Below are 12,015 nucleotides of genomic sequence, written 5' to 3'. Positions count from 1 at the left end.
GCAGCCTGTGGGCCAGGCCTAGGTCAGAAACCCACCCCGGGAGCCAGGACCACATGTCCATGGACTCCCTCAACACCCACCTTCTCATGGCAGCCCACACAGGTGCGTCCTCACCCACACACTCATCCATAGGAACACAGCCACACACACACTTTCACACAAGTGTGCACCCCCCATCCCATACTCCCGCTGCACGTCTGGGTGTGATTTCTAAGAATGTGCGTACAGACTTTGCCAAATGGCGGCCGACTGGAACCTCGTGGGTCCTCAGTCTTCAAGTAGCATCTGATCCAGCACAGGCCTTGGCCTCAACTTTTCTCTGTAACTAAGAGTCTAGGCTCCCTGCTGGCCCCACCTTGGGCCATGGATGGGGTGAGGTGCTTCCGGCCATCTCTGGGGGGGGAAGTCATGCCCTCTTGGGGACAGGCACGACTTTGCTTTCTTTGTTGGCAGGCGACAGCATTAGGTCTTACCTGTCTGGAGTTCAGGGTCCCCCAGGCCCACCTGGTCCCCCAGGACCTGTCACCACCATTGCCGGGGAGACTTTCGACTACTCGGAGCTGGCAAGCCGTGTCGGGAGCTACTTACAGAGTAAGCCCGTCCCCACCCCCACAAGGACCCCCTCCTCCCGTGGTCACTTTGCTCCAGAGCCTCCTTGCTTACTTTGCTGTTTGCTTCGCCCTTCGGGATGTGAAGCTCAGTTCGGAACTCGGGGCTCTCGGCCACTGGGATCCGGCTTCGAGAACAGAGGCCACCTGCACAGCCACGTGTAGCAAGACTTCTTGCGGTTGACAGAAGTGTCCTGAGTATGTGAAGAGGGATCGAGACTGGCAGGATCTGGGAGGAGTGAGGCTAAAGCCTACTCTGGAAAACAAACGGCATTTCTTACCGAACGAACACAAACACAGCCCCACTGTTGACTTTCGCGTGCATTCACAACAGCCTCCTAATGCCGCCGTTCGTTCATTTTCCCCAAATGGAACAGCTAGCTGGCCGGGTCTTCGGGGTTCTGGAGCAACGAGGGTGTTGCTTCGGTTTTGCTAGGAAGCAGGTAACCTGAGGTTTCCTTCCCGACAGCCTCGGGGGCCGGCATCAGCTCCTCGGCCTCCATCTCCTCTGCGGACATCCTGGCGGCCCTGCAGCGTGAGTGGCCGCCCCGGGCAGGAGGGCGGGAGCTCTGCAGGCCCAGCTCGCCCCCACCTGAGCTCCGAGAGAGCTGCGGGCGGGGTGCTGCTCCTCCTCGCTCCCAGCCTCTGAGCCTCCGTGGGTCGGCACTGACTGGGGAGGGGGCGGAAGTCTCAGGGTCCCCAGTGCCGGGTAACCACACGGGTGCCTTGTTGGGGACCTGCAGGCTTGCCGCTTCCCGGGGGACTGAGAACCCACAGCTCGGGGCCAGTCTGTGGGTGTGCAGGAGCCCGGGGTGGGGCCCACGCCAGCGCAGCCTGTCCTTCCAGGGGAGGACGTGAGACAGTCCCTGCGGCAGTACCTGACGGATTGGTCCCTGCAGTCTCTGGACTACACCGAGCTGAGCACTCGTATCCTCAGCTACATGTCCAGTGAGTGCCCACCCTTCCAGCTTGTCCGCTGTGGCAGGCGGTCAGTGGGGTGGTCCAGGGAGGAGGTGGGCGCTGAGCTGTGTCCAGAGTCCAGAGACCAAGTCCAGAGGGCCTGGTCTGTGGGAAAGAGCAGGCCCCGAGCCTGGCCCGGGAAGCCAGGAGTGTCTGGGATGCCGTGCCACAGGCAGTTTGCACACACCCCACTTGTGCCCATGCAAACCTCCGACACACCCCTGCACGCTGACCTGCACTTGTCCCAGGACCTACAGCCCTAGCTCCTCAGTGTCGATGGCAACCGTAGTCTGAGTTCCTCTTTCGGCCTGTTTCTTCCTGCTGCCCCTCTTCCCCTGCTGGGATCCCACTTCTGTCCAAATCACTCCTGTGCCTGGCTTCCTCTCTGACAAGGCATTTCCCTCTGCTTTGCCCTGTCTGATCAGAATCCATCACAGCTTGGGCTTTTGTTCCTCAGGCTCTGGAATCAGCATTGGGCTTCCTGGCCCCCCGGGGCCTCCCGGCTTGCCAGGAACATCCTATGAGGAACTCCTCTCCTTGCTCCAAGGTAAGGCTGGACAGGGGCCACTGGTCCACGTGGCCTGGGGTAGAAGGCACAGGCCTTGGCCCAGGCCCCTCCACTGACTCCGTGCTCCTTTGCTGTCTCAGGGTCTGAATACAGAGGCATCGTTGGGCCCCCAGGTCCCCCTGGGCCTCCAGGGATCCCAGGCAATGCGTGGTCCAGCATCAGCGTGGAGGACCTCTCCTCTTACCTGCACAGTAAGGCTCAGGGAGGAGAGCAGGGGACCAGAGCCTGGCCTCCGGGGCCCCCATGGTTTAGCAAGGGCAGCCATGGAGAGTTAAATGCAGTCCTCCCGATGCACACACCGGGCTGAGCCTGGAGAGGAACACGCTTGCTTTTGAGGTGCTTTCAGCCGTGACAGGGGGACTGGTGGGAGAGACGGTGATCCCAAGTGCAGCCCTTAGAGAAGTTCACAAGCAGTGCATGATCGTGTGGCAGGAGGGCGCAGGGGAAGGGACAGGATTTGGACCGAGTGAGGGCAGGCAGAGCAGTGGCTCTGGAGTGATGGCAGGAGCTGGGCTCCCAGTATCCCCTCCTCCCCTACCCCCCCTCCTTCCCAGGAACCGCACCCCTGAGCGCAGGCTGGGAATTCAGTGCGCCAGCAGGGCAATCCCTGACCTCTCTCTGGCTTCCCCTCCAGCTGCCGGCCTGTCATCCATCCCTGGCCCTCCAGGCCCTCCTGGTCCCCCAGGCCCTCGAGGGCCCCCAGGTGTCTCCGGAGCCCTGGCGACTTATGCTGCCGAAAACAGCGACAGCTTCCGGAGCGAACTGATCAGCTACCTCACCAGTAGGTGCCCCTTTTCCAGACCTTGCTCCTCCCTGTGAGAGGGCAGCTGGTGCTTGGAAGGCACCGGGAGGCCAAATGTGTGAGCTCCAGCGAGGAGAGCCCAGCTTCTTCCCAGCCGGCACGCCTGCTCCCGTGCAAGTGCCTTGACATTTGCGTTCTGTTTTGGGGCCGTGAGACCCTGGGAGAGGCCTCAAGACTCCCTTTCTCTCACCCCCAAACCTGAGCTCCACCTAACGTGGCCTCCTCCCCACAGGCCCGGATGTACGCAGCTTCATCGTGGGCCCACCGGGCCCTCCAGGGCCACAAGGGCCACCGGGAGACAGCCGCCTGGTGTCCATGGACGGCTCCTACAGTCGGAGCAGCGGCTCCTCCTCTCACAGCTCGTCAGTCAGTCGGGGCACCTCCTACAGCTCTTCCATGGGCGTAGGAGGAGCCAGCGGAGGCTCCCTGGGTGAAGGGGGGGCCTTTGGTATGGACATGGGCCTGGGCCGAGGCTACGGGGCAGAAGGTGGCATGTATGGTGGCGAAGGTGGACCATTCGGGGCTGGCTTTGCCGGAAGTCTGGACTACAACGAGCTGGCTGTTCGGGTGTCTGAGAGCTTGCAGCGTAAGTCATGACCCTTAGCGCAGCCGGGAGGTTGGGTGGGAGCCCTTGTGCAGCTTGAATTTCAAGCTCCAGAAACTCCCCCTCTCATTTACGGAGCACCCAGGCTACGGGGACGGCACTTCGGGCATCAGATGGCGGTGGGGGGACGGAAGGCAGGTGGTCCAGGGCGAGTTCTCTCAGCCAGCTTAGTTCAGAAGCCCCAGTCAGAACGGGATCAGTGCGGCCGGGAACAGGGCGTGTTGGTCTTTGGACTTTTGCTACTCCTGCTACCTGGTCTTGTGAGAAGTTTTGATGATGATGATGGTTACTGGTGGGGGGGGGAGGGGAGGTTGGTTAAGAAGTCCTTTCGCCCGGTAGCTACCAGCACAGCTCTGCCGCCAGAAAGCCTCTGAGGAAAGGCCACGGCAGCAGAGGCCTGGGCCAGTCCGCAGGGAGGGACACAGGAAGCCAGCAGGGTTTCTCCCTTGCTGCTGCCTCATCTAGGTTAACGGCACGGGAGTTCGGCAACCCGAGGGCTCTTGTCCTGCAAAGAGGGGCCGAGAGACCCTGCTTCCTGTGCCCACAATCTGGTGCTTCACAGGTCAGGGTCTGCTGCAGGGGATGGCCTACACCATCCAGGGCCCACCAGGCCGGCCAGGGCCGCAGGGTCCCCCCGGCATCAGCAAGGTCTTCTCTGCCTACAGCAATGTGACCGAGGACCTCATGGACTTTTTCCGAAGTAAGGGCAGCCCGTGATCGCTTTCCCAACACTTACCTTGCAGCCTGGTCTCAAGTGGGAGAAAGTCTCCTGAAAAACTTCAGTTATTAACGCTTGAAAGGCTGACAGTCTGATAAATTCTGAACTCTGTTTTCTTCCTGTGGGTCCCAGCTGTACCTCTCCCTTCTGTGCTTCTCTGAACAAAGCCCTTTACCTCCCAAACTCCAGGGTGACCTCTTGTCTGAGACCACTCTTGTCTCCCTGCAGCTTATGGAACCATTCCAGGTCCCCCAGGGCAGAAAGGAGAGGTGGGCACCCCAGGACCCAAAGGTAAGTGGTGGCAGGGAGACAGCTACCGGGATCCCGTTGTGACTACCCACTCTGGCTGGGAAGCCACCCCTTGACAATGCTATCCAGGGACCCGTGTGGCTCCTCCGGGTCCTGCGCTCCCACTTGACTGAGCACACCCCACTCTGTCCTCCCAGGTGAGAGGGGCCCTGCAGGACCACCAGGTCGGCCTGGGCCACCCGGCCCTCAAGGGCACAAGGGAGAGAAAGGAGACCCAGGTAAGCCGTGGCTGCCAGTTCAGGCAGGGCTGGGAGGCTGGCTGATGCTCAGAGAAGTAGGGGATTTGTTCCGGGGCAACCCTGAAAACTGAAGGCGAATGCCAATTACTGAAGGCAGATGCTGCCCCAACCACCGTTGGCATGGCAGTGCAATGAGCCGCTAGGGAGAAAGACTGCCCGTGTGTGGAGAACAAGAGGACCGCTCTGATGAAATAGGGTAAACCATGTCAAGAAACTGAGTCTTACAAGCGAGTTTATTTCACAAGCCCATTCTGCAGTTGTAACAGTCGCTATAATTGGCTGACCTAAAGGCCCACAGGCCACCGGAGGTTTAACTTCCTCCTCTAACTTCTAGGTGACCAAGTCTATGGCAGGCGGAGAAAGAGAAGCATCGCCATCAAGCCGTGAGCTCCCCTTGGCGAAACAGCCCCTGGCACCAGTTCATGCGATGGCTTATGATGCTCCTGTCAAACTCTCTCCAGAGGGCAGAAGCTGGAGGCTCACTTCCTACCGAGCCAGCACAGCCAAATAGAACCCCTGTTTTAGTCTGGAACAGTCTCTATATAGATCTACATCTCTCTATATAGATATAGTATCCAAAGGCCCCCAACCTGAACCTGCTCCGCTGGCGAGCAAGACTGGCTACTGGCTCAACCTGAGCTCCTTGGTTTCCTTAGCTCTTAGATCTAGCTGCAACCCAGGAAAGCCAGGTGCATACCTGCGGGCTCAGGAGTCCTTGAGCTTTGCCTGAGAATGACCAGAAAAGGGAGGACGGGAATGGGGAGTGTTCTGGTTCTGTCGCTGCAAGGCTGCACCGTCTGCTCCTTCCTCCGTTCATTTCGCATTCTCTAGTCATAGAAAAGACTTGGCTAAGAAGCAACTCTTGTAACTGAAAAAATTAAGAAACTCACTTCCGCTGAAGATGGTGACGGGGTTTCTAATAGTCCTTTCTGGCTACAGACCTCGTTCCCACTTGCTTAGATCGTCTGACTGATTGTAGCTGTGGTTTCCGCGGCACCATGCTGGCCTTTAGAGATGGGTTCTACTGAACTTGATCACAGTAAGGGGGAGGAGAAGGGCAACGGGGAAGGAGGGAAAATAGGAAACTCGATGCTAGGAAAGATGTCACTCTGTTCTGCACATGGGAAATGGCATGGGGCACTGGGCATGGTTGGTTTTTAAGCACTTTTCAGTACCTAAAATATGTATGTGGTCTGTTAGATGAAAAGTCATTTCAGATACAAAATTTCCAATTAAAGAGTTTTTCTAAATATTATGTTTACTGTGATCCATCTAATCAAAGTGAGAGCGACAGAATGAAAAAGAGAAGGGAAGAGGGAAGGTGGTGGTACGGGGTTGGGGAGAGAGAGAGAGAGACAAAGCAGGGAAGGGAAATGGGGAGAGAAAAACTGGGGGCCAGGTGGGGAGAAAAAGAGGGAAATAGAGACAAGAAAGAACAGGAAAGAAAGAGAGGGAATAAAAATGAAAAAGGGAAAGAGGAAAGAGACAAAGCAAGAGAGAGAGGGAAGAGAGATAAAAAGAGGAAGAGAAAAGCAGATGTGAAGAGAGGGAGAGGGAGAAAGAGATGCAAGGAAATAGAATGAAAAAGTAGGGGAGAGAGATGAAAAGAGAAAAGGGGAGAGAAAGGTAAAAAAAAAAAAAAGTCTGTGTGAGCCCTATGCTAATAACACTACTATAAACACAAGAAAACAAAACTAGGTGTACTTGGAACACAGCCTCTGGCATTTTGTTTAATCATGAAGATTTTTATAGGCAGACCTCGATCTACAACTATTAATGTGGACAGGTTACAAAGCATCTAAAGGTTTTCCCTGAACATAAATTATTTGAAATGAACAGCTATGCAACAGATGAGCGACAAGATTATCTGCAATTAATGCAATAATTCATCCCAGCACAAAGGAGTTATGATTGTAGAAGCCCGAAACTAACAGGAAAACTGCACAAATATCAAATGTCCCACAGAAATGCACAGTAAAATCACTCAACTTCAGAAGAGGCTACACTTGGCCAACTTGTGAAATGTTACAAGCCATGACTCTCAATTGCTAGATTAAAAATGGGATTAAAATAAATCTACTTCTCTACCTCCACCTTCTAAAAAAGTCTGGATAGTTTACTTTCTATGTGGTCTCTTCTGAGTACCTCACATACTGTCCTGGGAAGATGGACCCTTTAGTTCTGTATTGAACAACCAGCGGCAACACACAGTGAGGCCACATTCTACGTGGTCTGCCAGCCTCCTTTATCACAATCTGACAGCTACCTGCTAGGAATCATCATAGGAATTCCAAAAAATGAGTTCATAAGGCCCTCGGAATTTCAAACTTTTTGCTATGTAACGACAACTGTTTAATGAATGACCACATCACACCTTTTCAATAGCTTAAGGCTTAAAGGCTGAATCAACAGGCTCAAGTGTTACACCCCCTTTGATCGTTCTTACCTTTATTAATCAGATTTGATTAGAGTGTTTCCTTACTCGATTTACCTTTCCAAGCTATCCAGAATCTTCATAGAGTCCTATGCTCAAGCGAAACAGGATAAAGGTCCAAACCTGCTACTTTCTCTGGACAGAACCAGAAAGGGAAGGACAGATAACGAGATAAATCTTCGGCTGGATGGCAATGGATCTGAGCCTGTTTTCACTTAAAAAAAAAAAAAAAAAAAAAACAACAAAAAAGAATGAGCTCAAAAATGTGTGATGCTCCTGGATTAGAAAATGACATGCTATGCCTCCCTCCAGCCAAGCTAAAAACCTCCGTTTCCAAGTTAGCAGTTAAAACTACATTCTTGTGTGTGGTGATGAGTCGGGTGGGAACACTAGCAAGTCTGGAAGGGTCCAGCTGCTTGGAGGACTGTGAGGGTTTAAGATGTAACTAGGACCAAAAAATGCTGCCAAACGTTTTCATGCAGGACAAGCCAGTATCAAAGATTCTTAATAAAAGACCACTTGCCAGAGTAGATTAAGAAATAACTTTATTTTTCAGTTGTCAATCCCATGATTGAAAAGACATGTTGCTCCCAAATAGACAAGAGGCATAATCAGAAACAAAATTCATTTTGAAAACAGCTTATGAGGTTATTACACTGTAAAAAATCAGCAAAGGATCACCAAAAGCTGCAGCCAACATTTAAAACTGGTGTAACATTCTACTCAAGCTTAGCAGAAATTTTAAAGCCATGTCAAAACCATGTCAGCCACAGACTAGCAACAATAGAGACATTAACTGTTGAGCCTTCAAGAAAAGCATTTAAAATATCCCATTTCCTATAAAAGATCGTCTCCTTGAAAAGAAGTGATGTATTTCATCAGAAGATTCTCAGAACTGGAGCTAAAGTAACTCCTCTTCCACGCCAGTTCTAAGCCCTCCTGTAATCAATATCTATAGCTAATCTTGGACAGAATTTGGCTTCTCAGAAGAGTCTTTGTCATTTAAGCACAGTGTGGAATGGGAGAAAGCGTGTAGTCACCAGGGAACTAACAGAGTACAAAAGACAGTCACTTCTGAACTCGCTGATGCTCAAGAAATCAGAGACCCTCCATTACAGCGGGTCTCATATGCCTGAGAGCTTTGTGCTTGAGGAAACACTACTTAGAGGTAGCTCTGGTTCGGTTTATATTTAATTACAATTTGCCATGTCCTGTCACAGGAAAGTTCTAATATTTTCAACAAAGTATAAGCACTCTCAATTTCCTCTTTACCCCCCGCTCCCCACAGACTGCCCACTGGAAAGGGTAAGAAAAGCTTAATTGTGACTCCATAAAGAATAGCAGCTAACTCAGCAGTTCACACTCAACTACAGACGGACAGGACTAGGAAAGGCAACCTGGTGCAACTGGCTCTGGAGCCAGGCCTGCAGAAGTGTGGCGTGCGGTGCGTTCAGAGCACGCAGGGAGAAGAGGGAGGCTGGCGTCGGGGCACACACAGACTCTTTGATGTGTTTCATAGCACATCCTGCCAGAGCAACACCACCACCAAAAACGGAATGGATCTGACTGTACCCTTTGACTTCAAAGAAGTCTGTGCCCGTCCCCAGTTCTCCACCTACACTTCATGCAAGAACAAATGACCACTATTATCTATTTGAATATAGGGCTTAACAAGAAGTGAGCGGGGACGGGTAAAAACAGCATATTCTGTAACAAAATGCTTTTTGCAAAGATTTATGTAACTTAAGCGTTAAAATGAATTGTTCATCTCTACGTATGTGTCATTTTGCAGTCCTGCACCCACATGAGTATGGTTATATATGAAAGAGAACTCCAGCAAGGACATTGAATCCAAAGGGCAGTTTTAAGGGTTTTACAAGATTTGCTAATAAATTTACCAGAGTGTCAACCATTCTACTCTGAGCCTCTTTTCTTTATTCAATACTCTCACGACAAGTTGAAAAGAATAAAAAGAATCAAATATTCAGACTAAATTGATTATGTGCCACAAGCTATTTAGCACACAGGATATCCTTTAAAAGATACTGAAAAAAATGTCCACTACCTGAATTCTTTTTATAAAGCCAATAAACTGAAAATTTCAAAGGAGAGAGTAGTAAGAACCTTCCTCCTCTCTCCCTCTGCAAATAAATCATTAAATACATTGGGTAACATTATAATGTCATTTTTATCATAATAATATAAACAATTTCCATCATCATCCTGAATATTACTTTATAAAGATATATACTTTAAAAGGCTTTCAAAACATTTTTCAACCCAGCATTTGAGAATAAAGCATTAAAAGAGTTTTGTATACAGCAACACATTCAATGTGATAAGTGTATGAATTTACAACCATACATAATATATATATATGTATATATATATGTATATATACTTATATAAAAAACAAACTTGGCCAGAAGTTAAGGCTACCTACAAAGTTGTCCAAGAAATTATGCTTGTCAAAACAATTACAAAATTAAAATCACACATGCATTTTTAAATCATCTAAACCACTGACAAAATAAGGTTCAGCATTCAAAGTTTTCAAATTAACTGCAAGAAAGTGCTACTACACATATTTACATTTTCTTAACATGAATCAGTGTTCCCACAAAATTACACTTGAATTTTTCACCAGCCTCAAAAGTAACGTAACTAAAAAATGAAACTTCCACAACTTGGTACCTGGTACTCTTCGGGGAGAACAGGCTGGAAGTGGCAAGCAGCAAGCATGATTTACAAATGTGCCGTCTCACCGACCCAAGTACATTTCATAATATTGCTTGACCTGACGCGGGCTTGGAATTCTACGCCACAAGAGGGACCAAGAGTGAACATTTCATTAATAATTACACATATCAGCAACCAGATGGTAAAGGTGTCAGGCTTTTCCCATTCAAATCAAATAATTTAAACATGGAACTAAATAAAACCAAAATACAAATGACTTTCTCTCAACAACACAGTCATTTCTGACGTTGCCTAAGTATTTTATTTAAATGCTTTCTGAAAAAGTATTCTGAACAAATGCCTCTTTTAAGATTAATTTCAGAAAGTACATTTAACGCAGAGCCTGCAGAGTCTTCAACGGACGAAGTGTGCTAGGATGGAAGAGGTCCCTTGCCCAGCTCACAGACTCTTTTAGGAAATGAGCTGGAATGCTAAGTCCATGCTTTCAATTTGGTGAGTGTTACGTGCCGAATTTCAGTATCTAAAAGCTACTTTTTTTACATCTTTCCAACCTTGCAAAACATAGATTTTAGGATGGAAATTTCATCAAATGGTAACAGGAGCAAGACTTAAAATACGATAATGTTTAATGCTAAGGATGTTTGTCCCTGTTGAATCAAGAGAAAATCCTACTTTAGACTCCAATGAAATTTAGTGTTTTAGGCACTATTTTAATAAAACTAGCACCCTTAATTTTTAGCTCATGACTGAAAGTATTTTAGACAAACTATTGAAATAATGTTTCTTTTTAAAAAGTTTGTTGCTATTTAAAGATAAAATAGATTTATTTACTCAACCAATATGGTATTTTGAGCAACTCATAGCTTTTTCATGAGAGCAGATTCACCAAAATAAAATTATTCCAACTCTCTACAGCAGAGTTGCAACTACAGAATTTAGGCATCACTGAGAAGTTAGGTCAGGTAAAAAGATATTCACTAATACTCAGTGACCTAACAGCTTTAAAAAAAAAAAAAAAAACACCTCAAACATTTTATTTCTAAAGTATTTCACCTAACAGTGTCTAAAGAACACAATTTTTAAGATTAATATACAAAATCACCTTAGGGAATTACTGCAAGATGCCACTTCGCCAACATGGCCTAGCATCTGTCACGGTTCCTTTCCCTTCATCTTTGCTAAACAAACAAACAAACAAATAAACAAAAAACACCTAGAAGGTGAGGCAGGTGATTGTCTTCATAAGCTCTCTGATATAGATTGTGGCAGAAGATGAAGAGAACAGAATGACATATTTAAAAAGCCAAACCGAACCACAGACTGCTTCCTATTGTTACGACCCTGTGGAATGCAAGCTAGGGATAGGATAAAACTTGGAAATCCGGCTCTGTGCTGATGGGTTAAGGCATTCAGACTCCCCAGTCATTTTAAAGAACACCTCCTGTTCCTGCAGTTTCCTGGCAAACTCTTCTTCCAGTGTCTTAAAAAGGAAGGGAAAAAGAAATTATGTGCTGGTATTACAAATAGAATTTACTCTGACAGCCAAGAATAAAACTATTTGCTCAAAACACTCTCTCTGTATGCTATCTTAAGGAAGACCAGAGTGCTCAACATTTAGAATAGGCTATGAACAGCCCTAGACTCAAGCCTCTGGCTCACCCATGTGAATGTATATAACTTGGGTCAATTACTTACCTTCTCCCTATTACAGATGCATTTTATTCTTCTGTTGTAAAATAGGGACTATATCACTATATCACCTACCTCAATGGGTTGCTATGTGAGGATTAAATGTGAAACATACTAGGCACTCAAAAGCTGGCATCTATTATTAACTATTACCTGTCTCTCCCACATGGCACTTTCCGTTTTCTGTTTTTTATTTTGATTTTTGGTGTGCAGGTCTTTTCTTCCACACTAGACAATAAGCTATTTGAAGGTAAGCCCTAAAGCGGATTCATCTTTACACAATACAGAGCAAATGTAGTAAGTACTTGATAAATACTCTAGGTATCGATGACTTTGTGGACAAATGACTCAGGGATAAGTGCTGCTGTAGAGGCACAAAGTTTA

General features: G+C 48.4%; 2 protein-coding genes across 4 annotated transcripts in view; one reads left to right on the top strand and one right to left on the bottom strand.

Moving 5' to 3' along the window:
* The window catches only part of COL17A1 (collagen type XVII alpha 1 chain), an 89,383-nt gene extending 83,280 nt beyond the window's left edge, over positions 1-6,103 (top strand). The window contains exons 53-63 of the mRNA XM_042908532.1: positions 454-591; positions 1,078-1,143; positions 1,455-1,556; positions 2,026-2,115; positions 2,217-2,327; positions 2,771-2,917; positions 3,171-3,524; positions 4,105-4,242; positions 4,489-4,551; positions 4,707-4,787; positions 5,143-6,103. Of these exons, the coding sequence (XP_042764466.1) occupies positions 454-591; positions 1,078-1,143; positions 1,455-1,556; positions 2,026-2,115; positions 2,217-2,327; positions 2,771-2,917; positions 3,171-3,524; positions 4,105-4,242; positions 4,489-4,551; positions 4,707-4,787; positions 5,143-5,195 (1,343 nt within the window). The 3' untranslated portion in view covers positions 5,196-6,103. The remainder of the gene's footprint in view (positions 1-453; positions 592-1,077; positions 1,144-1,454; positions 1,557-2,025; positions 2,116-2,216; positions 2,328-2,770; positions 2,918-3,170; positions 3,525-4,104; positions 4,243-4,488; positions 4,552-4,706; positions 4,788-5,142) is intronic.
* Positions 6,104-7,770: 1,667 nt separating this feature from the next.
* Positions 7,771-12,015, bottom strand: part of SLK (STE20 like kinase) — a 56,018-nt gene continuing 51,773 nt past the window's right edge. For all 3 annotated transcript variants that reach the window (XM_042907609.1, XM_042907610.1, XM_042907611.1), the window contains one exon: positions 7,771-11,422. In XM_042907609.1, the coding sequence (XP_042763543.1) occupies positions 11,276-11,422 (147 nt within the window). In that variant the 3' untranslated portion in view covers positions 7,771-11,275. The remainder of the gene's footprint in view (positions 11,423-12,015) is intronic.

Source organism: Panthera leo, chromosome D2 (assembly GCF_018350215.1).
Source record: "Panthera leo isolate Ple1 chromosome D2, P.leo_Ple1_pat1.1, whole genome shotgun sequence".
In the NCBI taxonomy this organism is placed as follows: domain Eukaryota; kingdom Metazoa; phylum Chordata; class Mammalia; order Carnivora; family Felidae; genus Panthera; species Panthera leo.
The sequence above is the reverse complement of the archived record's forward strand: the minus strand, read 5'-3'. Positions and strand labels throughout refer to the sequence as shown.